This window comes from Leptopilina heterotoma, unplaced genomic scaffold (genome assembly GCF_015476425.1).
Source record: "Leptopilina heterotoma isolate Lh14 unplaced genomic scaffold, ASM1547642v1 Lhet_166, whole genome shotgun sequence".
NCBI classification, from domain to species: Eukaryota; Metazoa; Arthropoda; class Insecta; order Hymenoptera; family Figitidae; genus Leptopilina; species Leptopilina heterotoma.
In genome coordinates this window covers 169,117-192,357 of record NW_025110882.1, presented here as the reverse complement: position 1 = coordinate 192,357, position 23,241 = coordinate 169,117, and the positions used below count along the sequence as shown (strand labels likewise).

The window sequence follows — 23,241 nt, the reverse complement described above, 5'->3', positions numbered from 1 at the left end:
AATTTGAACGGCTAGTTTCTTATCCTAGTGGACTGCTTAGGAAAAATGTACCATTTTCCCCTTTGCACTACAAACACAATTACCTCCCCAAGGAAATGCGGCCATACTAACCCGGCGTTCATCTTTCTTTTTCCAGGATGCATCCAGGGAACGAATCTCACAGGTTGGCCGCAACAAGGAGATGAAAGGCCTGAATGGAGGCCGAGGAAGTTGCAGAGCCCCCCGGGGCTCCGATCGACATATCTTTGCTAACGGTTCGTAAAATCGTTGCTTCGAAAAGAAGCAATATTTAACAGCATTATCGTTATCGCCTAACACTTCACAACGATTGACAACTGTCAATAGAATAGAAAAAAGATTCTACTTATAAAAAGTAAGACTATTTTTACTTTAAAAACAAAGTAAGAGGAGAAAAAATGGCGGCACCTGTGATAGAGAAGAAGCGATTCTTCTGCAGAGAGTGGGCCTTCACGAAACTCTCGCACTGTTTGGAGCAGAGGCCCGCTTCGAAAACATGTGGAGCCCTGATTGTCGGTGGTCCAGGAAGTGGGAAAACTGCCCTCTGCGCCGAATTAGCTTGGCCCTCTCAAGGAGCAAGTGGACGGCATCAGAGGTCCCTGAATAGAAGACTACTAGCCAGGCATTTCTGTCAAGCGAGAAGTGCCGTCTCCCTCTCGCCAGCTCAGTTCGTCAGATCGATGGTGGCACAGCTTCTGCAAGCCAGCACCGAGGGAATTCACTTGTCCTCACCCAATTCACCGACTCACAGCACCACAACAACATCTTCAACTCCCCTATCCTGGAGAGAGTCCGTAGTTGAGGCGTACGCCGAGAAATTAAGAACAGATCCCGAAATACAAGCGGCATTGCAACCAGATGTCGTCGACAGAGACCCTGACGACGCTCTAAAGAAGGCACTCCTCTTTCCCCTCCTCGAGGTCGAACCACCGAAAAATTGCCTCTTCCTCCTCGTCGACTCAATAGACGAAGGTCAAGTTCTAAGTCCACCCCAGTCAGGAACGCGGGACTCGAGGAGGGAGAATGATGGCGTCAGCAAAACGATCGCCGAACTCCTGGCGAATCACCATCATTTATTTCCACAGTGGCTTCTTCTTGTTTGCACTGCCCGGAGGCAGAGCAAAACTATTTCGAGAATGTTCACTGGATTTAGAAAGATATCCCTCGACGACTTGAGAAAGTCCCAGGTGGTTCGTGATGTGCAGCAGTACATTCTGGCGAGACTCGATCAGGAAGACACACTCAGACAGCATATATCGAGAGACACGGCCGAGATGCTGAATCAATTACACATTAAGAGTAATGGCTGTTTTCTATATTTGGAGAAGGTCCTTGACGGCGTGTCCGAGAATTTCATTGTATTGCGGGAAGTCAGAGAGATTCCGGGTACCTTAAACGGACTCTATTTGTGGTTATGTCAAAGACTGTTTAGTAGGAAGCAATTTGCCAAAGTGCAACCTTTGCTTAATGTCATACTGGCCGCCAAGTTGCCAATCACTCAGGAAACACTCTTCGAGTGTGTTAAAACCGCTAACATCAGTATTACTCAGGAGGACTTTAATCGAAGGTTGCACCTACTCAGAAGGGTGAGTCATATTATTCAATATAATTCAATATACGGTTACAGCTATTTAAAGTAGAATTAATATCCGAAGAAAAGAATTATTAAAAAGTAGATCATAAAGTTAATTTAAAAATTCGAAATAAAAGAAGCATCTTAAGAAAAAGATTGCAGAAAGAAAATATACCTAGTGGAGGAAGGCACTATAAATAATTCGACGTCATTCTTCTTTCAGGTCATATCAGTTTCAAGAGCTGGAGCACTGATGCTGTTCCATCATAGTTTCGCCGAGTGGCTTCTTGACGTGAAACATTGCACGCAAAAGTATCTCTGCTCAGCAACAGAAGGTCATGCCATGCTCGCAGTTTATTACACTTTACGAGCACGTCAGTTAAGTGCTGATGAAATTTGTGTTCTGGGACAACATCTTCAACGTGCAATGTCCTCAGTTGGAAATGCCAACTGCTCCCTGGATATTCACACCCTACAAGTTCTTTGGATGATTGGAAGCGGTGCACCAATTCAAGAATGCTACCTCGACAGCTCCGATTGTATACTTTGGCCCCGGCAAGACACCAAACTACTTAGACTTTTAATTGATTCAGGAGCGAAACCCTCCGAGAAAGCTGTTGAGGACGAAGCCAGTAAAGAAGTCGTTGATTCTAGTCAGGTATTAATATTAATTATTAATACTTCGTTATTAAACTTCAGCCTACTTGTCCCCCCTCCCACCAGGATTTTTGTCGATAACGGTAAAATGAGTAGAGTGAGTGTTCTGTTATAATTGTTCCTAATCGAACATCAATTAGGACACTTCTAGATGCACGTCAATCAAGAGAAAACAAATTTAGATAAACATTAACAGTATATTCAAATTTTAGATGAAAATTCAAATTTCAAAAGAAACGTCAATTATAAAAGTATTAAAATTTCAGAAGAAACAGAAATAGATGAATCGAATTAATTTTGAGTTGCGGGAAAAATCTTGTGTACTGTTTCGAGACAAAGTCATTCATAAAGTTATCATTGAGATTTCGAGCTATTTCTCCGAGTATTAACCATATTTGCGTAAGCTTTCACTTTACAAACTTGTGATGGTCTGAATTAATCATCGCGAATTGCCTGACACATTATTCTTCCCCACAATGATAAGATAATGTATTAAAGTTAGTTTAGCCAAACAATGTACAGTCTGTTGATTGTAAATTGTGGAAGTCTATCTATCAAATTCGCAGAAACAAAGAATCAATCGAAAATGTATTGCCTCTGAAAGCTCAGTAGACACAGTGTCTCTTTTGAGAGATGGTTATAAAAATTTCTGCCACGTCTCTCTAAATAAATCGATATTCGTATTTTTAAGTTCGTGTAATTTCTAATTCTAAATTCAGACTCCTACTTCAAATTCAATCCTATTTCTAATTCATACTACTAATTCTTATTCATTTCTACTTGCAATTTATTCCTACTAATTCGTACGCTAAATTCTAGATTCATATTCCTAACTCAAAATTAGTATTTCTTTTTTAAATTCAGATTTACAAATTCAGATTTCTAAATTTAGATTCTAAACAAGAAACTATTCGTATTCGTTCCATTATGGAAAGATGTGTGAATTAGAATTTCGTTTCATGAGATACGAAGTAGAAATAAGATAAGAATCGTTTTTTCTCTCGTTTCGGAAAAAGGTCTCACAAGATGTGAGCCCCATGGACGAGTCTCCTGGCGAACCCTTGACGGAACTACTCGGAGAAAGTGGAGACATCAATCAAGCAGATTCGTGTGGACGAACTGTTTTACATACCCTCGCCGCTGATGGAAATGCATCGCTGATGGAATTGGCCCTGGCTGCATGTCCTCAGGTAAAGAATGATACTTTTTCCTATCTGAATTTCGATTAAAGCTTCGAAAAAAGAAAGAAGAAATTTTCTTCTCTCAATACCTATTCGTTAATTAAAGACCAATTTTCAGAACGATTGAAATCAGTTTAAATCACAAAATTAATGTTAATCAAGGAATTTAAGTCACAAAATTAATGCTAATCATGGAATTTAAGTCATGAAACTAATGAAAATCATAGAATTTAAATCATACTATCAAAGTAAACCGCAAAATTAATTTAAGCCACAAATTCAGTTTAGATCCCAAAATTATTTGTACTGATTGTGAAATAGTGTATGAATAGGATTAATTTGAAAAATTGCGTGCAAGTTTAACTGGAGCAATTGATTTGATATTGAAATAGGCCAAGTTGGAAGCTACCGATCGACATGGACAAACACCTTTAAATCTAGCCGCGAGACATGGTTATTCGGATGTTGTAAGGGTTCTTTTAGCAGCTGGAGCTTCTGCTGATCATGCAGATTGTGATGGATGGACGGCATTGAGGGCTGCCGCCTGGGGTGGACACACACAGGTACTTCTTTTATTCTTGAATTACGAAAGAAAATTTTTCGCAAGACGAAGAAAAATAGAAAGGAAAGAAACGTATAAATAGAACATTCTTGAATCTAAAACTAAATCACAAAGACAATAAAAGAATCAAAAGTGTTGCCTCGCAACACTTTTAATTCTTTTTTTGTCTCAAGTAATTTAGAAAAAGAGATTTATAATTCTGCTGAAATAATAAATAAATTAGCTTACTTGGCAAGAACGAGATAATAAAATATTTTCAACATTAGGTTGTTGAGCAGCTTTTGGAGCATGGGGCAAAAGTTGACTGTGCAGATTGGGATCAACGTACGGCTTTAAGAGCAGCAGCTTGGGGAGGTCATGAAGATATTGTCAAAGCACTCTTACAGCATGGAGCTGACGTTAACAGAACCGACGACGAAGGAAGAACGGCTTTGATCGCAGCAGCTTATATGGGACATAGCGAGATCGTCGAACACCTTCTTGACTTTGGAGCAAAAATCGATCACGCCGACAGCGATGGAAGAACGGCACTCAGCGTCGCGGCTCTATGCGTTCCCTCTAATCATGGATACGCCAAAGTAAGCCGCTTTCCTTCAAATTCAGACGCTTATCAAAAACTTTATTATTCCCCACACCCATACATTTGTCATTCAGAGTCACTACTTAAAATTCAGGATTCACAATTCTCGCGGATTTTTCGAAACTGTTTTCAAACCAAAGAATAGAATTCAAAGTGAAATGTTAAAATTCTATAAATGAGTAACTTCTAATTTCTAACAATAAGTGATGAGTTGCATTAAGTAAATCAGAATATAAATTGGAAGTATTTTTGCGAAATAAAGAAAGAAGGGAATACCCTCTAGGGAAGTGGAGTAATATTTAGTGTCTCTAAAACTGACAAATGGACGCGCTCTGATACAAAGCCATCATTAAGAAGAGTGTGCTCGCTTAAAATTCTAGAGACCGAAATTCTCTGAACGATATCACAAGAGCGTGGAGTGGAATTTTAACTATTTTTTGAATTCTAGGTGGTTACGATCCTGTTGGAACGAGGGGCGGCCGTCGACCATCAGGACAAGGATGGAATGACTCCGTTATTGGTGGCAGCTTTCGAGGGTCACAGAGACGTTTGCGAATTGCTGTTGGAGTACGAGGCAGATGTGGATCATTGCGACGCTACAGGACGAACTCCATTGTGGGCCGCAGCGAGTATGGGACATGGATCCGTTGTTGCGCTTCTATTGTTCTGGGGCTGCTACGTCGACAGCATAGATAACGAGGGCAGAACTGTTCTCAGCGTGGCGGCCGCGCAAGGTGGCACCGATGTCGTCAAACAGCTTCTTGACAGAGGTATTACATTTTCCCTCCCCTATTATCTCCATACTGTACCCACGTTACACTTAAATGCCACTTTTCCCGAAACTAGGTCATTCTCTTATCAAGATTCTCTTGTAAAACCACAATTGTACGAGAATTGTCACAATTTCTCGCAAAACTCGAAACAAATTCACCGAGATTGCAACTTTGCCAAGAGATAGAAATTTGACTATTCTTTTTCTATTTTTCGGCTTTTTCTTGTGAATTTTGAACTTTGAAGAAGTGGAGAGAATTTAAAGTAGTGTAGATTTGTCATTATCTAAGTTTTGATAATTTTAGGTTTGGACGAGCAGCACAGGGATAATTCTGGTTGGACGCCGCTGCATTACGCTGCATTTGAAGGTCACGTAGACGTTTGCGACGCTCTGCTGGAGGCGGGGGCTAAGGTAGATGAAGCGGACAACGATGGAAAGGGTGCACTCATGCTTGCTGCGCAAGAAGGACACACGGCTTTAGTGGAAAGACTGTTGGAACAGCACGGAGCGCCCATCGATCAGCACGCGCACGACGGAAAGACCGCGTTGAGGTAAAATCGCAGTAAACTCGAAATATCGAAATAAAACATTTCCTTTATAAAGTTTAACGTCTGTAATTTTTTCTCTTAACAGACTAGCAGCTTTAGAGGGGCATTACGACACAGTCAAGGTTCTGCTATCACATAATGCCGACATTAATGCTAAAGATGCCGATGGAAGGAGTACGCTATATATTCTCGCGTTAGAAAACAGATTGGCGATGGCTAGGTTCTTACTCGAGCATGCACGGGCCGATGTGGAAAGTAGGGATTCAGAGGTAGAATTTACGTCACATTTTTTACAAGAGAAAATGGAGAATTTGAAATTTACTAAATTTTAGAAACTAATGGAAATTAGAATTTCTTTATAGTTTAAAGAATGGTCTATTAAAGAGATTGACTATTACAGGGAAGAACTCCACTTCATGTGAGCGCTTGGCAAGGCCACGTGGAAATGGTGGCTCTTCTATTGACCGAAGGCTCTGCTGGTGTTAACGCTTGTGACAATGAAAATAGGACACCTCTTCATTCAGCCGCTTGGCAAGGACATGCAGCAATCGTCAGATTACTTTTGGAAAGTAGTGCAACTCCAGATCATACTTGCAATCAAGGCGCGACTGCTTTAGGTATTATCCAACTCAGCTTCTTTTTAATTATCAAACAGTATTGTGATATTCACAATTAATATTGCAATATTAGCGTCCTTTTGAAGTTTATCTATTTATGAGCGTCGCATATTAAGAAATAATAATCCAAAAATATTAATATAATAAAAAAAATTGTAAACAGGAATAGCAGCACAGGAGGGACACGAGCATTGCGTGAGAGCTTTATTAAATCACGGAGCCGATCCAAATCATTCCGATCACTGTGGCAGGAATGCAATAAAAGTTGCTGCCAAAAGTGGACACGACACGGTTGTCAGATTACTTGAGGAACATTCGGCGAATCAACGAATTTTAAGGCCTGGTATTAATGGAGGTATATACAATATTTTCCTTTTTAAATTTGAAAAATGTATCATCTTGTCGGAGATTTCAATATCGCATTTATTTAATCCAGGTGGAAGTAGTAGTGCAACGTCTGTTACATCGAATTCAACAGCCGAGACAAAACCCTCTTCAGCCATTTTAAATCCCCTCTCGACACAATACAGTCCCGCAGAATCTCCCGATTCGACAAAAAGAAGAAGTTGCGTTTCCTTGGGCAATAATTCTAGCAACAGTAAATCCAGCAGTAACTTGACTGGAAGCACGAAGAGCGACCAGGGAAAATTCGGACCAAATCCCACGGTTAACCAAGTGATAAAGGTCCGTCTCTTTTTCTACCCGAAGAAAAATTGTTAAAAGTCTGAATTTTAGTCTCAATTTTTTAAACAATTAGACTAAAATTCAGAAAGTCGAGACTTTGAATTTATTTGTGATTTTAATTTCAGGCGCCACTTTCATTCACGCAACAATTACAACAATGTTCCCGAGGAGCAAAAAGTCGTCCCTTGAGTAAATTGCTCTCGCCCTTGAAGAGCGAGCCACAAAGTCCAATCTATGCATCACCTCCTCATTCGCCAGTGAGCGATAGCCTTATTCCGTATTCGCCGACGAATACAAGTCCACCGAGTGCGCAGACGGCCGCGAGTGTCATACAAAGTCAACTGGGAGTCTCTCTCTTAACTGGGAACCAAAGTATTCAATATAAAATACAAGGCGGAGGTTATAATCACACTTCGGCGATTTATGAGCCAATAAATATCAAAACGGAAATCATTGAGCGAAATGATGGGACGAAACCGTTTGAACTGACAAACGAAATGCTGGGTCTTGGAATTGGAAAGGAGAAGAAGAACGGACACGATGACAAAAGAAATTCAGCGGACACTCATTTCACACGTGACACACATATGAGAATTATTTTAGGAAATAGTGGAGCGGGCGTTGGTCGAAATGTCAAACACACTCCGGAACACATTACTGGAAGGTAAACTCGGAGCCAAATTATTTGACAAATGTGACATTTTTGGGTTATAAAGGGAAAATCGGAGAAAATCGTACTCGAGACAAGAAATTGTAGGTCATGTTTGGGAAATTTTTTTGACAATAAGAAAACTGTCAGAAACAATTTTTAGTTACTATTTCATATACTAAACAATTAATAAAAACAAATGAAGATTATCAACATTTTTTTCAGTAACTGAATTCTTTTGAGAAAATGTATTTAAAATTATTGTATTCAAAATAATTTAATTTTTGGCAAGATTTTTATTAAAATTCTTTAAAATTTTGAAAATAATAGAAATTTACAAAGAATTTTATAAAAAAACTTTTAAGAACAATAATTGAATTCCTCCAAAACATTTTATTATTTATGAAAATATTTTAATTCTTACGAAGAATATTCTTATTTATGAAAATAATTAAATTCTTGCAAAAGATTTTACAATTCATAAAAATAATTGAATTGTTTCGAAGGATTTTATTTGAATTTTTGAAAATAGTTGAATTTTTTGAAGGAATTTTACTGAATATTTTGAAAATAATAATTTTTTTTTAATTTCTATCAAAATTGTTGAAAATAATTGAATTTATATTAAAATTCTTGAAAATTAAATAATCGAATTTAATTAATATTTTTAAAAATAATTGTATTCTTTAGAGAAATTTTATTAAAATTGTATTGGAAATAATTGAATTGCCTTAAATAATATTATTATTTATGGGATTGCTAGTTCTTAATGATTTTAAATAATAATAAATAATTTAAAAAATAATATCCATTTTAGTGCTAGTAACGCGAAACCAAAGCGAAACGGGTTAGTTTCGAATCCCGCCATGAGATTAGTAGCGGGAGTCAGAAATGGAATTGAAAACGCAACAAATCGAAACAAACCGATAACAACACGTGTCAATGGATTCCAGTGGAAGGCTGAGGCAAGAAAAGAAACTCCTCTATAGGATCAGGTAATTATTGACAATTGAAAAAATCTGTCAAATAATCACTATTTTCCGTTTTAATTTCAAGAATAAAATATTTTCAATATAAATTTTCCTATTTCCTATATATTTTCTCAATTCCTTTCTCGTAGAGGAAGAGTATATATTAATCATAAAATGAAATAAATTTCAGCAGATAGTCAACTGCGGAAGAATTGCAAATCGACATCGCGGTTGGCGTGAATTTCTCGATAAGAAGCGAAAGTCAATAAATAAGTTTTTCTCCTTTTATTTGAGCGAAATCAAATTAACTGGAATAAAGAAGCGAAGAAAATAATATTCCACAAAATTGATTAATAAAAAAAAAATGAAAACAAGAATCTGCGATAAAAAGCATGAAACATTTATGTTATAACAAAATAATACCAAATATTATGACGCATAGAAGTGTATATGTAGAATTTTAGATAAGTAACCCTAAAATATAATAATGTTAATTTACTGATCTCACTAATAATATACGTCATCTATGTTTGATGAATATTATTAAAGTCTCAGAAATCGGTAGAGTTCTAATGACAAAACTACTAGATAAGAATTGAGATCTTTTTAAGACTGGTTGCAAAGTTTAGAATGCACGCGAAATGGTATTTCGAACAAAAAAATGAAAAATTTTAGAAACAGACGACAAAAAAATGTATAGAGTGTAAAAATTTAATAAAAAAAAATAAATAAATGAAAAATGTTTGAATTTTAGAATTTCGAAGACGATAAAAAAATACGTAAAAATTATGGCCTGCAGAATGCCTGTGTACATACACCACTTTATGTATTGCACACGATCATATTTATTATTATAATGTATTAGAGATGATAAATAAAAATTCAAGTAAAAATTTTCTAAATCTTTTTACCTTATTTTAGTTTTTAATTAATTAAATTTATTTTATAGTTAAATTATTCGATCTAGTTGGAAGATATTTACGATTTGATCTGTTGCCGTGAAGTCAAATCCAAAATTTATTCAATTATTCACTTACTCACAAAAATTAAATTAATTATTAAATTAAAATTAAACTTGTTTTACTGTTCCTGATCTTTTAAAACCGGCACAACAAAAATATTCAGAGTCGAATAAACATGAAATTTTTTTAATGAATAAACAAGGAAGATTTATTTGAATATCAATTCAATTTGTCCCTTACGACGATAAAGTCTCTTAACTTTTGAAGTAAATTCAATTTTATAAGACACACATTATTTTATTGATGGAAAAATAAGGATAAATATGAATAATGAAAAACTAACCTCAAAATATTCGTTAAACTCCCGCCCGCAAAGTCCGGTAACGAAAAGTCGCAAACACTCATTTTTATCGAGTAATGCTTCCAAATAGTCATATTCCTTTTCAATGGAATACGAAACACAATAATAATATTGATAACAATTGCTGTTATACAAGATTTAAAGAGAAATTAAACAAATAAATATCGCAATCCGCACAGTATTCACCACAAAAAACACAAGTTTTCGCCCGAACAAAAATGATTTATTTTAACACTAATTTTTCCACTTTTATCACTTTTCACATTCACTATTATACGAGGCAGTAATAATTCATTAACTAACACTAGATTCATTATTTTTTTTTATAAAAAACTTAACTTTTCGACGAGAAAATGTGCACGAGATGTGCACAGCACGACCGTTAACTTTCAACTGATTTCGAAAATCGCAATATCGAATATCGAACATATCGATATCGAAAGCGCTGCTATGTTCAGAGTATTAGTTTTGCCGCCAGTATTTTCTTTGTTTAGTAAACAAAAGAGTAAAATATGTTTAATTTTGTAGATTAGTTAATAAATTATTACGTATTTTTTATTTCAAATAGTGGTATTATACGAGAAAAGTGTTAAATATTTCAAATATAAACATCTTTGCTGGAATAAAAGTGTTATTGATTATTTAAAGTACAACAAAGAAAGAAATACATAACCTATAATTTTTTATTCTTTTTTTTGGCCTTTTGAATTGAAAATGTGTGGACGTTGTGCTTGGTAAGTTTATTGTAATTAATAGTAATTAATTCCTATTTATTCCTATAAATTCCTAAATTTACTTCGAGAAAATTTTATTATTTATATGTAATTTTTAATGAAATTTACACTTTTTGTTTGATTCGGCACATTGTGTCAATCAACTTTAAAACGAAATGTGATTTTTTGCATTGTTATTAGTATTATATTGTTAGTATAACATTAGCAAGTTTCGAATTTTAATTTTTATTTAATTTATGTGTATTTTTTTGTTCGTTTAATTTTATACAAGAAAGAATCAAGATTTTTTTCTTTGCTATAATTATAATTATTTTTTTCGATTTCAGTACATTTGAGCCGGAAACTTTGAGTCGCGCTTGTCAGTATAAAGATTCTTCTGGTAAATATCGACAGGCACCGTGGATTCCGTCAAAAAATGAAGATATTGAATATAAACCTTCCTGTAATAAGGGACCACGAAGTGTTTTACCGATTTTGATGTCAGGTTCTCAAATTAATAATGAAAATGAGAGAATTCTTTGTCCCATGATGTGGGGAATGATACCTCCCTGGACTCAGGTTAATTTTTTCTTTTGTTTCTATTTTATAATTGTTAATTTCTTTTTTGTTTGTTTTAAACATTGTTAATTTCTTTTTTTCTATTTTAAACATTGTTATTTTCTTTTCTTTCTGTTTTAAACGTTGTTAATTGTCAATTTATTTTATTTCTATTTTAAACATTGTTAATTGTTAATTTTTTTTTTTAATTTTGAACAGTTACAATTTAAAAACGGATATAATTAAAAAATTTAGAAAGAAACGAATTTTAAGTTTTCATTATTTTTAGGGCGACTATAAAAAACATAGACTTTCGACACACAATGCTCGTTTGGAGGATTTGGAAAATTCGAAAATGTACATGCCACCTTTGCGTCATGGAAAAAGATGCGTTGCAATTGTCGAAGGATTTTATGAATGGAAAAGAGATGGTATGTCGAAGCAGCCCTATTATATTTATTCCAAACAACAAGATTGTGTTAATTTTGAAGATAAAACAACTTGGACTAATGATTGGTCCGAGGAAACTGGTTGGCAGGGCTTTCAAGTTTTGAAATTGGCAGGAATTTTTAATACATTCAAAACTGAAACAGTAAGTAAAGTTTTAATTTAATTTTCGAAAAATTCAATTCGAATTGATTTTGTTCAACAAAAAATAATTTTGTATATTTACTTTTTAAATTGAAAACAAAAAAATTGAATGTCGATTAAATTTTGCCATTTCAAATTTTATATAATTTCCAATTAATTTTTTTATTATTTCCAACTCAATTTTTTATAATTTCCAACTCAGTTTATTAAAATTTTCCAATTCAATTTTGTATTATTTTGAAAATTAAATTTTCCAGGGCGATATTGTCTACAGTTTTTCAATGTTAACCAGGGAAGCGAATAAAATTTTTTCTTGGCTTCATCACAGAACTCCCTGTTTTCTCAGAACCGAAGAAGAAGTTAAGGTAGGCAAAAAATATTCTAAAAAAAATTATAATCGTTAGGAAGGAAATTTTCATTATCTTTTCATCAATATATTTAACTGACATAAAAAATAAAGAGAGCAAAACAATTTCATTCAAACAATTTCAAAAACATTTCAAAAAGTGGTAATTAAATTTATTTACTTTAATTTACTTAATTATAATGAAATTAGTAGATTTAATTTTCAAGACTAAGAAAATTTTTTTTTTTATTTAAAGTCATGGTTAGATCACAGCGAAACACCGTTAGAGAAGGCATTAAAAAATTTACGATCACTATCATTAGATGAAAATACAATAAATTGGCATCCTGTTTCAACTGCTGTCAACAGTGTATTCTATCAAGAAAATGATTCCACAAAGCCAGTTAATTTAGAAAAAAAGTAAGTATTTTCTATAATTTTATTTCATACATTTTTTTTTAATAAAATCTCATCATGCAGTTCATTGAACTATTGATTTTATAATTTAATTAAAAATATAGAGAGGAGAAGAAACGTCCGTCGGGTATTATGGCTTCTTGGCTAAAAAGTGCATCGACTAAAAGAAAAACTGAGGATTCGGATAATTTTGAAAATCAAGGTAAAAAAACACCCAAGAAAGACTAAAAAAATCAAGACTTAAATCAAAAGCAAAAAAAAAATAATTCTAAATCTATATTTTTTATACTAATTTTGTAATTTTTTTTCTCACCGAAATTTTTAATAAAAATAATAATTATTTTGCTTTTACATTAACAATTAAGTTCTGTTTTGAATTTTCCCGGTTTCATTATTGCGCATGCTTTTTTTTCACTATGGCGGACGAATTTTAAAAATGTTTTTTCTCATTTTTATTCATAAAAATATCAAAATATTACCAGAGGAAAAAAGGTTATTTTTCCAAAGAATGAAATTTTTCTTCACACTAATAAATAATAACACTAAACATTAAGAAAAAAGGCAAAAAAAGTATTACTCCAAAAATGGTAAAATCGACTACAAGTATAGGTTAGTTTTCTGTGATGGCGACGTTGTGATTTGTGATGAAATCGTCGAAATTATTCATTTTTCTCATTCATTCCTCTTAATTTGGACATTAGTGAGAAAATTATCGTTGATTCACATCAAATTTCAACGACAAAAAAGTGCGAAATGGAGAATAATTAATCTCTTGGATCTCTTGTTTTTTATGTCAAAGACTCTCATTATGATTTTGTATTGAAAAATTTGCTGCTCGTGTGTTGGAAAAAGAGCGAGAATTGAAAAAGGAAGAGTCTAGGAGAAGGGAGAGAGAACAAGATCGCCGCGTGCGCGTCTTTACACCCGAGTATATACAGTGCAGTATTCAGGAAGTTGAAATAAAAAAAAAATCATATCATCTGGAAAATTAAGCGAGTCGTGAAAATTATACAAAAATGTCGGATACAGAGAGGCAGGAGAATTTGGAAACCGAGTACCTGGAGATTAACTCCAAGGGGGCTTGGGCAATTATCTATCAGGTGTGTTGAAGTTAAAAATCTTTTTTCCCCGGTCTCCCTTTGCACTTCTTTCCCTGCTGTACGTATATTATATTCACTGCAATTCGTCATCCTGACGTTATCCGGCGTCACAACCTATAAAAGAATATAAGAAAAAGAATACTCACAATGTCGATAATTTTCAATTTTTTTTTCTTGTTTCATTGCCAATTTCCCAGGTTTTGTCCTCGAACCAAATTATTCATTCTTACATTTTCTTTGCCATATTTTCCTTCTATTATATTTATCATATTTTTTAATTCCCGTAAATCTTTTCTCTTTATTGTTTCATAGTTCATTCTTTATTATCTTTCAGTAATTTTTCTCTAATATAAAAAAATATTCTTGTCCTATTTTTTTTTATTTTGGAGTTAAAAATTTATTGAAAAATTCTTTTCTCACGATCTCGTTCCTCCTTTTGTTGAAAATTAGCATTGTATTTTTCGTGTCTAAAGGATTCCCAGACTAATTACTCTGTATGTTAAAAAATTGTAACGAAATGCTTGTGTTTAAATTTGTTGTTTTTTTTCTTTTTTTTGCAACGAGTTATTTTAAAGGAGTATTATATTTCGTTGTCAAGGTCGAATTTCTTTGAGCAGAAGGATAATTCGAAGGTTGTTCTTGCAATTCACTTAAATTATATGGATCTGTTACAACCTGCAATCAGAGAAATTTTTCTGAGGACAATTTTCTTGGTTTTAAAATATTGTTCTACGTACAGTTATTTTTTTTTACTGTTGGAATTTTTTTTTAATTAATGAAATTGTGTTATTGAATTAAATTAATACTATTAATTGATAATTGGTAATTGCTAATTTTAACCACTTCATTTGCGTAACAATTACTGGAATTTATTAAAAATAATTGCTATCTATTATCTATTTGATGATAAATTAGAATAATTACTAATTAGCGCATCTGCTAGCAATTAAGTTGGTTTCTTTATTAACAATTTATTTCATTTCATTATCGAATTAATTAAATTTTTTTTCTTTTATTATATTACTAGCTAAATAATTATTAATATTAATTGTATTATTTTGTAAGAAAGTTTTTAGTTTTTAATATTAAATATAGATTTAGGTTTTGTTTTTTAACACAGATTTTAGTTTTTATTATTAAATATAGATTTAGGTTTTGTTATTAACACAGATTTTAATTTTTACATTAATTTTAATTTACATAAATAAATTTAACAAGAATTTTTGGTTTTCAGCACATGCGTAACGAGTGCACAAATTTTGAATACACCTGTAATGAATCAAAAAAGCCACAAAACAGAAATTTGAATCGATATAGAGATGTTGCACCATATGATCACACAAGAATTGAACTCAAACGAGGATCATGCGATTATATCAACGCAAATCTTATCGAAGTAAGTTAATAAAAATACTTTCGTAATAGTCAATTTTCCTTTTTTATTATTTTGGTAATCTATTTCTTTGAATATTTTTTTAAATAATGGATTTTCTTTAATAATTTTAATTGAAAATTTTGAAAGTAATTGGATTTTATTCGAAGAAGAATTTTATTAAAATTGTATTTGAAAATAATTGAATTCCTGAGAAGAATTTTACTATTTATAAAAATAATTGAATTCTTGCGAAGAAATTTACTATTTATAAAAATAATTGAATTGTTTCGAAGGATTTATTAGGATTTTAGAAAATAATTGAATTTATTAGAAATATATTTTTAAAAAAATTTTAAATTGAAATAAAAGAGTTTTATTATTCATAAAAATAATTGAATTGTTTCGAAGGATTTATTTACTATTTTTTAAAAGATTTGTAATTAATTTAAAATCAGTTAAAATCATTTATACTTGATTTAAAATCATTGAATCGAAAATAAGTTTCAATTTGTAAATTTAGAGAGATTTTTGATTAATAGCTAATTAGTAATTTTGTATATAAAAGTTTAGATAATTAATTAGAAAATTACAGTGTTTTTAATTTTGGAAATAATTTCAGGTCGAACGAGCCAACAGGCTTTACATCCTAACACAAGGACCACTTCCAAATACAGCCGGACATTTTTGGCTGATGATATGGGAACAAGAGAGTAAAGGAATAATAATGTTAAACAAAGTCATCGAGAAGAATCACGTCAAGTGTCATCAATATTGGCCAATGGGCGGTACTTCTGATGAAGAAATGACATTTGCGGATGTTAATTTAAAAGTAGAATTCATCAGTAAAACTAATTTAATGAATTACACAACCACCAAGTTAAAGTGAGTTTTTTCTATTTTTTTCTTCTTTTCTAGCATTTTTCTTTTCTTTACGAAACGAATAGTAAGCCATAAGTAACGATTGTTATGTTTTTTATATTTTTGAATCTTTTCTATTTTTTTAGAATTTTTAGAAGTTTTTTCCATTTTTTTTTTATTATTGACGATTGTTAATTTTTTCCATTTTTTTTATTATTGACGATTGTTAATTTTTTATATTTGCGAATTTTTTTCTATTTTTAAATAAAAATGAGAAATAGCAGGGAAAAATTTAAGGAATAAGGATTTACTAAATTTTTTCTTTGAGAGAATTACAATTAAAAAGGGAAAAAAGTTGTTTAATTATGGAAATATTCTCCAGATTAACGGACTTGGAATCGAGTAAAAGCAGAGAAATTCTGCATCTTCATTACACAACGTGGCCAGATTTTGGCGTTCCACAGAGTCCAACGGCATTCCTTCGATTTTTAGTCGACGTCAGACAACATGGAGTTTTAGATCAAAATGTGGGACCACCGATTGTTCACTGTTCAGCGGGAATTGGAAGATCGGGAACATTTTGCCTTGTGGACAGTTGTCTCGTTCTCGTGAGTAGAAAAAAAATTTCTAAACTTTCTAAACTTTAAAAATTCTATAAAATAATAATTGAATTGAAATGATGAAAAGATTTATAATAATAAACTGTTGTCAATAATAATGCAAAAAATGAACTTGAATATTCATCTAGATCGAAGAAAATGGAATAAATTCAGTGAATGTACGAGAAATTTTAATGGAAATGAGGAGGAGTCGAATGGGCCTAATTCAAACGCCGGATCAACTTCGATTTTCCTACGCAGCCATTATTGAAGGATCGAAACAATTGCCTCTTAATAATGTGGTAACTAATACCAATTCACAGTAGTACACTGCTATTAGCTTTATTTCTCCTTTACCAAAAAACAAAATGGAAATTACGATTTTTAAAGAAACCCTTTTTTCTAAATAACTATTCCTTAATAACATTATCGAGAAACGAAAGAAAATAACGTTCTTAATTCATATTTTACTCACACCTCCTTCTGGAAGAATCTAACGAATTAAGATTTATTAATTAACCAATTAGCTATTTATTACTCACCTATTAATTAAGTAATAATGAATTAACTATCTTTCAATCTCATCAATTTCGATAAATCTTTAAAAAGAGTATTTAATAAAACATGAAAAAGACAAAAAAGGGAAAATCGAATATCTAAAGAGAAATTGAATTATTTTGCAAAGATTAAAAGTAAAGAATGATACAAATTTAGTCTATAAAAAAGAATCAATTTCTAATTATTTTAATGAAATGTTCTTTATTTATTGATTAAAATGTTTGAATTAATTTTATTTTTAAATTTCGACTTTTATTTTTGTAATGAAAGTTTTCTAAATGAATTTATTTAATTACTGTCATTGGTAACTGGTGAATTAAAATTCTCATGTCATAAATTCTAATAGCATTGTTCTGCTGTGCTATTTAAAATTATTAACGTGTTTTCTTTTTTTTTTGCATTTTTTTCTAAGTGTGTTTGTGTTTTTACAGAATGTCGATAACGAAATAGTGACTAACCATTATGATGTGGTAAATAATGTTAGTAACTCATCAATAGAGGAGGATGATGAACCACCTCCTCTTCCACCTCCTCGAGGAGAGTCACTAGGTCGTGGTAATAATGCCGAAGTGACGCCTACATCGACTACTGAAAATGGTGCGCGCATCCTTTTTGTTTGCATTTCAATTTTTTCAATGCGCTGTTTGAAAAAATATTTATTTTCAAAATGCTTCTCTCAAAAAACTGAAAAATTATCATTTAAGTGTTTAATATGGTTTTTTTTTATTTTCTGTCAACAGGAGATATAAACGGTCCTCCAAATAAGCCATTGCCAAGTGAACCGCCTTCACATTTGGATTTAATTTCCAATTCGCCACAAACAAATTCTAACTACTTATCTAACAATGTACAAGAAAATAATGAAGATGTTGCTCAATCCGGCGAAAGTGGAGGCGAAAATTCCTGTCAAGCTAGCCCTCCGTCTAGTCCAGATTCGTGAGTTTTTCGATTCTTTTTTTTCATTTTCCTTTCCTCTTATACATAGATTTACAGGAACATTATTTTTTTTATTTGAGATGGAAAGAATTTAAATATCTACATCATAATCATAAAATTCTTCTATAAATCTATTATTTTTAATAATTAATTAAATACATATTAAAAAATCTGTGGCAACCCTGTCATAATAAATATATAAAATTTTGGAAAATGATTAAACAAACAGAAAAAAATTCCGAATTTTTTCCTGTGATTTGTTCATATTTTCATAATTTTATATACTCGTTTGTTTTTAATTTTTCGTAAGAATTAAAAATTCAAATTTTAACTTTTTAATCTAAAGAAAAAATCTATGAAATTTTGGAAAATTCATAAAAAAGTCATTTTCGTCTTCATTTTATCTTTTGTCTTTCAGGAAAAGCAATTTGCGTCAACGTCATCTCGAGAAGAAAGAAAGACTCGCGGCTCAGGTACGAGAGATGAAACGCCGACAGAAGGAGACGGAAGATTGGCAGAAACTCAAGAGGTCATTATTTTCGCCCCTTTCACTAAGCATAGGAGCCGCGTTTGTTGGTGGGAGTGTTTTGGCAATTTATGCGTATTTTTACATGCGCGGCTAAAACTCGAAAAAAAATATATATATATACAAATATATATACATATTTTTTTTTAATTAATTCAGCGTGGGCAGTAACGCTTACATTTATTAGTGAGACAGTCTTTAACTATATACATACAATCGTCAAATATTCTCAATTTTTTTTTCACGAGACATTTTTTCATTTTTTCCACAATGGAAAAATTGATATGAATCTGATTATTAATAATAACAACGAGAAATTCTGGTTCGATATTTTAAAATGAATTTTAATTCCATTTTTTGGAAAAAACTTCTCTCGAAAAAAAGGAAATCCGAAGAAATTTTAAGAATAGTGAAATATGCATTTGTATTTTTATATATATTGCAAAACTTGAAATTTATCCAATTTATCCATCAGATACAAAAGAAGTATCTGAGTCTTATAATTCTTTTTTATTTACAAATCACACGGGGTTTTTTTTAATAGTTGAATATATTTGAAGAAAAAAAAGAAACCCAATCGCGTTATCGATTTTCTGTGGATTATCATTTCTCTACAGAATTTCATATATTTTCTTACATTCTACATCGTTTATGTTGAAAACAAATAATGATAAAACTAAAAAAAAATGTTAGAAAATTTTTTCACGAATGATGAATTTCTTTTATTTCCTAGTATTTTTTTAATAATTTAGAATTTCATTAATTTCATTCGTGTATGAATTAGTGAGTTTAATTTATAAATTTACTTACAAATATAATTACGTGAAAGTTTAGATTACATTTTTTTTTAAATACTGATCTCGAAGAAATGTAGAGTTTCAGATTTTTTTTTGATACAACAATGAGAAAAATAATTTTTAAAAAGAAGATGTTTCTCTTTTGGTAAAATAATTTTTTTTATTGAATATCACTCTCTACACTCTTTCAAGGCTATTTTATTGATAGTTTATTTTTTTCTGTAAACGAATTATTCCGTAAACAATATTTTCGTGTTTGAAATCGCGATTGAATTGTTATTAATTATGACGGAATTAAAAATTGTCGATTACGAGATGTCCTGCTCGGATAGTTGAGCGTTCGGAAAGACTGAGTACGATTAATAATATCTCAAGTCAAAAAAAAAAGAAAAGAAGAAAGGAAGTAAAATTAATTAATGATCAATTTTAAAAAATACGTATAATCGTAATTTTTGAGTAAAATTATACCACAGATAATAGATAGGCTCAGTTAGTAGTCTTCTCGTAGGGGACAATTATTTTTTATTCCTAATGATTCCTTCGTTACAATATTTAAAATAATTCTCTTTTTGTGAAAATGTCATTTATTGGAATTGTTGACAAACATTTATTTTTCATGAATAAAAAAAATTAATTAACAAAAATTGTCTCTCTTCATTGAAAAAAATTAATTTTCAAAAATCCTTTTCAAAATTCTTGATTATCAATTTATTCCTATCTATCGTCTGTGGTGATAGGAAAAAGATTATTTTTTCATTGTCTGACTCTGATCATTAATTGTATTGATATAAAAGAGAGAGCAAGACTGCTGGAAGTCTTAATTAAAAAGTCTCTATTAAAAAAAAAACGGTGCTAATGAAAAAAAAAGTTCCACACAAATCTTGCACGTGATAGTTTTAAAAAAAAAATGTGTGAGAGAATGAAAGAGAGCGATTGCAGTCTTCTTTTGAAAAAAAAGAAATCAATTTTGTAATGAATTGACAAAATCTCGAAACGGAAGATCATGTGTCGTGTCAGTTACAAAATAGGAAAAGAGAATTTACAGTGATTAAAAACAGAAACATAGCCAAGTGCCTCCTCGTGTTTACATGAAATTAATAATATGATTGATTGGAACTAAAAGTAAAAAAAACAAATCGTGAGATATTTAAATCGCGAGTGCACCTTTTTGAAATAATCCAAAACACCCCACCACTACTCTTTTTCTTAGGCATGAGAGCAAGATCCTAAACACATTTTTATATTATTATAATAATCGACAATATCGAGTAAATATTTTATAATTATAATTATAGATAGATTTCGAGATTTTTTCTCTTTTTGATTGTCAAGCGCAATTTTTTGTGATTGATGATGTAAGATTTTTTACAAGTGCCAATATGACAATGTACCTTTTAAATAAAATTTCCTTTGAGGGAAAGAATTATGTAGACTTACATCATCAGAAATATTTTCTCTTTGCTTTAATATTTTTCGTTCATTATTCGCAATGTTTAATTTAAGTTGAATTTTATTCTTAATTTTTTTCTATTTTCTTTTTAGTTCTTTTTAGATTTTATTCTCATTTTAAATACTGACATCAATTTTATTTCACTACTACATTCTATTTACTTCATTTTTAATATTTTTTTATTATTTATTTTAGTGTTTTTTATTATTTTTAATTATTTTTTATTATTCTTTATTACTTATTTTAATATTTTACAATTTTTATTTCTTTGCAATTTTTTTTTTGGGCTTGACAGTCAAAAATGGTAGTGAAGAATAAATAGGGAAAAAGCAATTAATCTAGTGAATGAAACAGTGTAAAAGGCAAGAAAAAAAAGTATTTTAGAGGACGATTATATAAAAATAGTGAAAAAATCGAAATTCTCCATAAATAGTTCTTGAAAATTAATTTCTATTGTTTTTGTACCAATAAAAATTTGCAAATAGAAAATAAAATACGCAATATATGGAAAATATTTTCACTGTAAGAAAAAAAATTCGAAAAAAGAGTGATAAGATTTTTTCGCTCATCACAACATTATCGGAAAAAGAAAATAGTTTTGCATTTAAGAAAAAAAGTATTCGTAATAGTCGCAAAAAAATTTCGAAATAGGAAAAAAATTGTAAACTATTTTTACAGGAAAATATTTATAAACTCTATTATTTAAACAAATTTTCTCACTCGAAATTTACAATTTTTACAATTACAATTTTATAACTTTAAAAATGCAATAATAACACAAAATAATTATATTAACATTTTGTTGTGTGTTGTGAGTGAATAACCAGAAAAGGGAAGATTGGTAAAAATAATTTTTCTTTCTGAAAAGAAATATTTTTTTTTTGTTGTAATTTTCTCTTTTCTTCTTTTCTTTTATTTTACAAATGAAAAATTCAAATTTTTTTTGTACTAGAAGTCATCAATCTTCCCTTTTAGGGAATCGAGAAAACCTCATCTATAAATGATTTCTTTCAGATCGAAAAACGATAACGGCGAACAAAACGAGAAGCTGAACGAAGAAGAAGAATCTTCATCTTAATTCACATGAAAATTAAATACCAACATATCCACATTGATTTTTCTTCATTTTCCACCGCAATAAATATGGGTGCCGACAAATTTTTTATTGAATAGGAAAAAGGAGGAGAAAAAATTGAGAAAAAAATTTCTCATTTATAATCTTAGAAAATAAGAATGAATTTTAATACGATTTGGAAATTTTTTATATCTTTGCAAAAAAATCAATCCATTTGTACTTCTTTTTTTTTCTTTTTTTATGTATAAAATTTTTTTTGAATTTTGAAAATATTTATTTTCAAGTAAACGAATTTTTTTCCACTGTTTGTAAAATTGTAACAAATTTTTAATTTTTTTTTTTTTTTGAATTTTTGCAGCAAATTTGAATTAAAATTTTTATTTCAATAAATTCAGTAAAAAAGTATTGATTTATTTTGTTAATATTTATTTGTGGTGTGTCGAATCATTAATATGTCATTAAAAAATTAATTATTACTAAAAATGAAAAATATAATTTTCATTCTCTTGTTTTATAAGTTTTGGTAAATTATTGGGAAAAAAGTAGACTGAATCAAAATATCAAGTATAATATTTAAAATGAAAGTAATTAATTAAGCAAATGGAAAATGTTTAGAGGAAATTTTACTTAGAAATAGAATTGAATTTGTTGTAGTGAAAGAAAATTATGTTAATTTCAAATGTAGACGAAAAATTTATAAAAATAATAAAAAATTATTATTCACAAAAAAGAACTAGAAAATTATCTACATTTTTCTCTCTAATAAATGAATAAGACAGCAATTCAACTTTTGTTTTTGAAAAATATAAAAAAATTACCTCTGAATTTTTTTTTAGTCTTTTCGTATTAATTTTTAGTAAATGTAAATTCTATTTGTACTTAAAAATTAAAATTTTTCATTTATTTAAAATTGTAAATTTCAAATTTGTTTAAAATTAAAAATTTCTTATTTTATTTTATTTTAATTGATTCAAAATTAATACTAAAGACAATTATCTTAAACTATAGTGTAATTAAAATAAAGAAGGTAATTAGAACACAATAATTATGAATAGAACATTTTTTTCTTTATTTATTGTCATTACTAACAAAATTGATTCATAATTTGTAAAAAAAACAAAAAAAAATTTCTACAGGCACTCCGATGTATAAACAATTTTTTTTTCAATCTAAAAGTCTATCTCAACCTATACAATATTTTTTTTTG

General features: G+C 30.5%; 4 protein-coding genes across 7 annotated transcripts in view; 3 read left to right on the top strand and 1 right to left on the bottom strand.

Annotated features, from left to right (window-relative positions):
* Window positions 1-9,714, top strand: part of LOC122499262 (ankyrin repeat domain-containing protein 50-like) — a 77,900-nt gene extending 68,186 nt beyond the window's left edge. Inside the window, exons 4-17 of one of the 2 annotated variants that reach the window (XM_043607502.1) lie at window positions 137-1,604; window positions 1,815-2,249; window positions 3,265-3,438; window positions 3,822-3,992; window positions 4,258-4,569; window positions 5,020-5,341; window positions 5,648-5,894; window positions 5,977-6,160; window positions 6,292-6,508; window positions 6,672-6,863; window positions 6,945-7,192; window positions 7,318-7,856; window positions 8,659-8,836; window positions 9,006-9,714. In XM_043607502.1, the coding sequence (XP_043463437.1) occupies window positions 417-1,604; window positions 1,815-2,249; window positions 3,265-3,438; window positions 3,822-3,992; window positions 4,258-4,569; window positions 5,020-5,341; window positions 5,648-5,894; window positions 5,977-6,160; window positions 6,292-6,508; window positions 6,672-6,863; window positions 6,945-7,192; window positions 7,318-7,856; window positions 8,659-8,830 (4,401 nt within the window). In that variant the 5' untranslated portion in view covers window positions 137-416 and the 3' untranslated portion in view covers window positions 8,831-8,836; window positions 9,006-9,714. Of the gene's footprint in view, window positions 1-136; window positions 1,605-1,814; window positions 2,250-3,264; window positions 3,439-3,821; window positions 3,993-4,257; window positions 4,570-5,019; window positions 5,342-5,647; window positions 5,895-5,976; window positions 6,161-6,291; window positions 6,509-6,671; window positions 6,864-6,944; window positions 7,193-7,317; window positions 7,857-8,658; window positions 8,837-9,002 lie in introns of both variants that reach the window. The other variant, XM_043607501.1, reaches the window with a different exon arrangement.
* Window positions 1-10,502, bottom strand: part of LOC122499272 (aquaporin-like) — a 240,862-nt gene extending 230,360 nt beyond the window's left edge. Inside the window, exon 1 of the mRNA XM_043607525.1 lies at window positions 10,118-10,502. The gene's annotated coding sequence lies outside the window, so the exon portion shown is untranslated. The remainder of the gene's footprint in view (window positions 1-10,117) is intronic.
* A 103-nt stretch (window positions 10,503-10,605) lies between these two features.
* Window positions 10,606-13,088, top strand: LOC122499271 (abasic site processing protein HMCES). Its single transcript, XM_043607524.1, has 6 exons — window positions 10,606-10,869; window positions 11,196-11,427; window positions 11,696-11,998; window positions 12,255-12,362; window positions 12,600-12,763; window positions 12,865-13,088. Exons 1-6 carry the CDS (start codon window positions 10,850-10,852, stop codon window positions 12,986-12,988), a joined length of 951 nt encoding a protein of 316 aa, XP_043463459.1. The 5' UTR covers window positions 10,606-10,849; the 3' UTR covers window positions 12,989-13,088.
* A 273-nt stretch (window positions 13,089-13,361) lies between these two features.
* LOC122499261 (tyrosine-protein phosphatase non-receptor type 1) lies at window positions 13,362-22,203 on the top strand. Of its 3 annotated transcripts, XM_043607499.1 has the most exons (9): window positions 13,363-13,860; window positions 15,095-15,256; window positions 15,855-16,117; window positions 16,476-16,701; window positions 16,842-16,994; window positions 17,682-17,847; window positions 17,991-18,186; window positions 18,605-18,715; window positions 21,974-22,203. In XM_043607499.1, exons 1-9 carry the CDS (start codon window positions 13,777-13,779, stop codon window positions 22,035-22,037), a joined length of 1,425 nt encoding a protein of 474 aa, XP_043463434.1. In that variant the 5' UTR covers window positions 13,363-13,776; the 3' UTR covers window positions 22,038-22,203. The 3 variants fall into 3 exon arrangements, with proteins under 3 accessions (XP_043463433.1, XP_043463432.1, XP_043463434.1); XM_043607498.1 differs by lacking the exon at window positions 21,974-22,203 and having other exon boundaries at window positions 13,362-13,860; window positions 16,842-16,991; window positions 18,605-20,945; XM_043607497.1 differs by lacking the exon at window positions 21,974-22,203 and having other exon boundaries at window positions 13,362-13,860; window positions 18,605-20,945.
* Window positions 22,204-23,241: the final 1,038 nt, after the last annotated feature.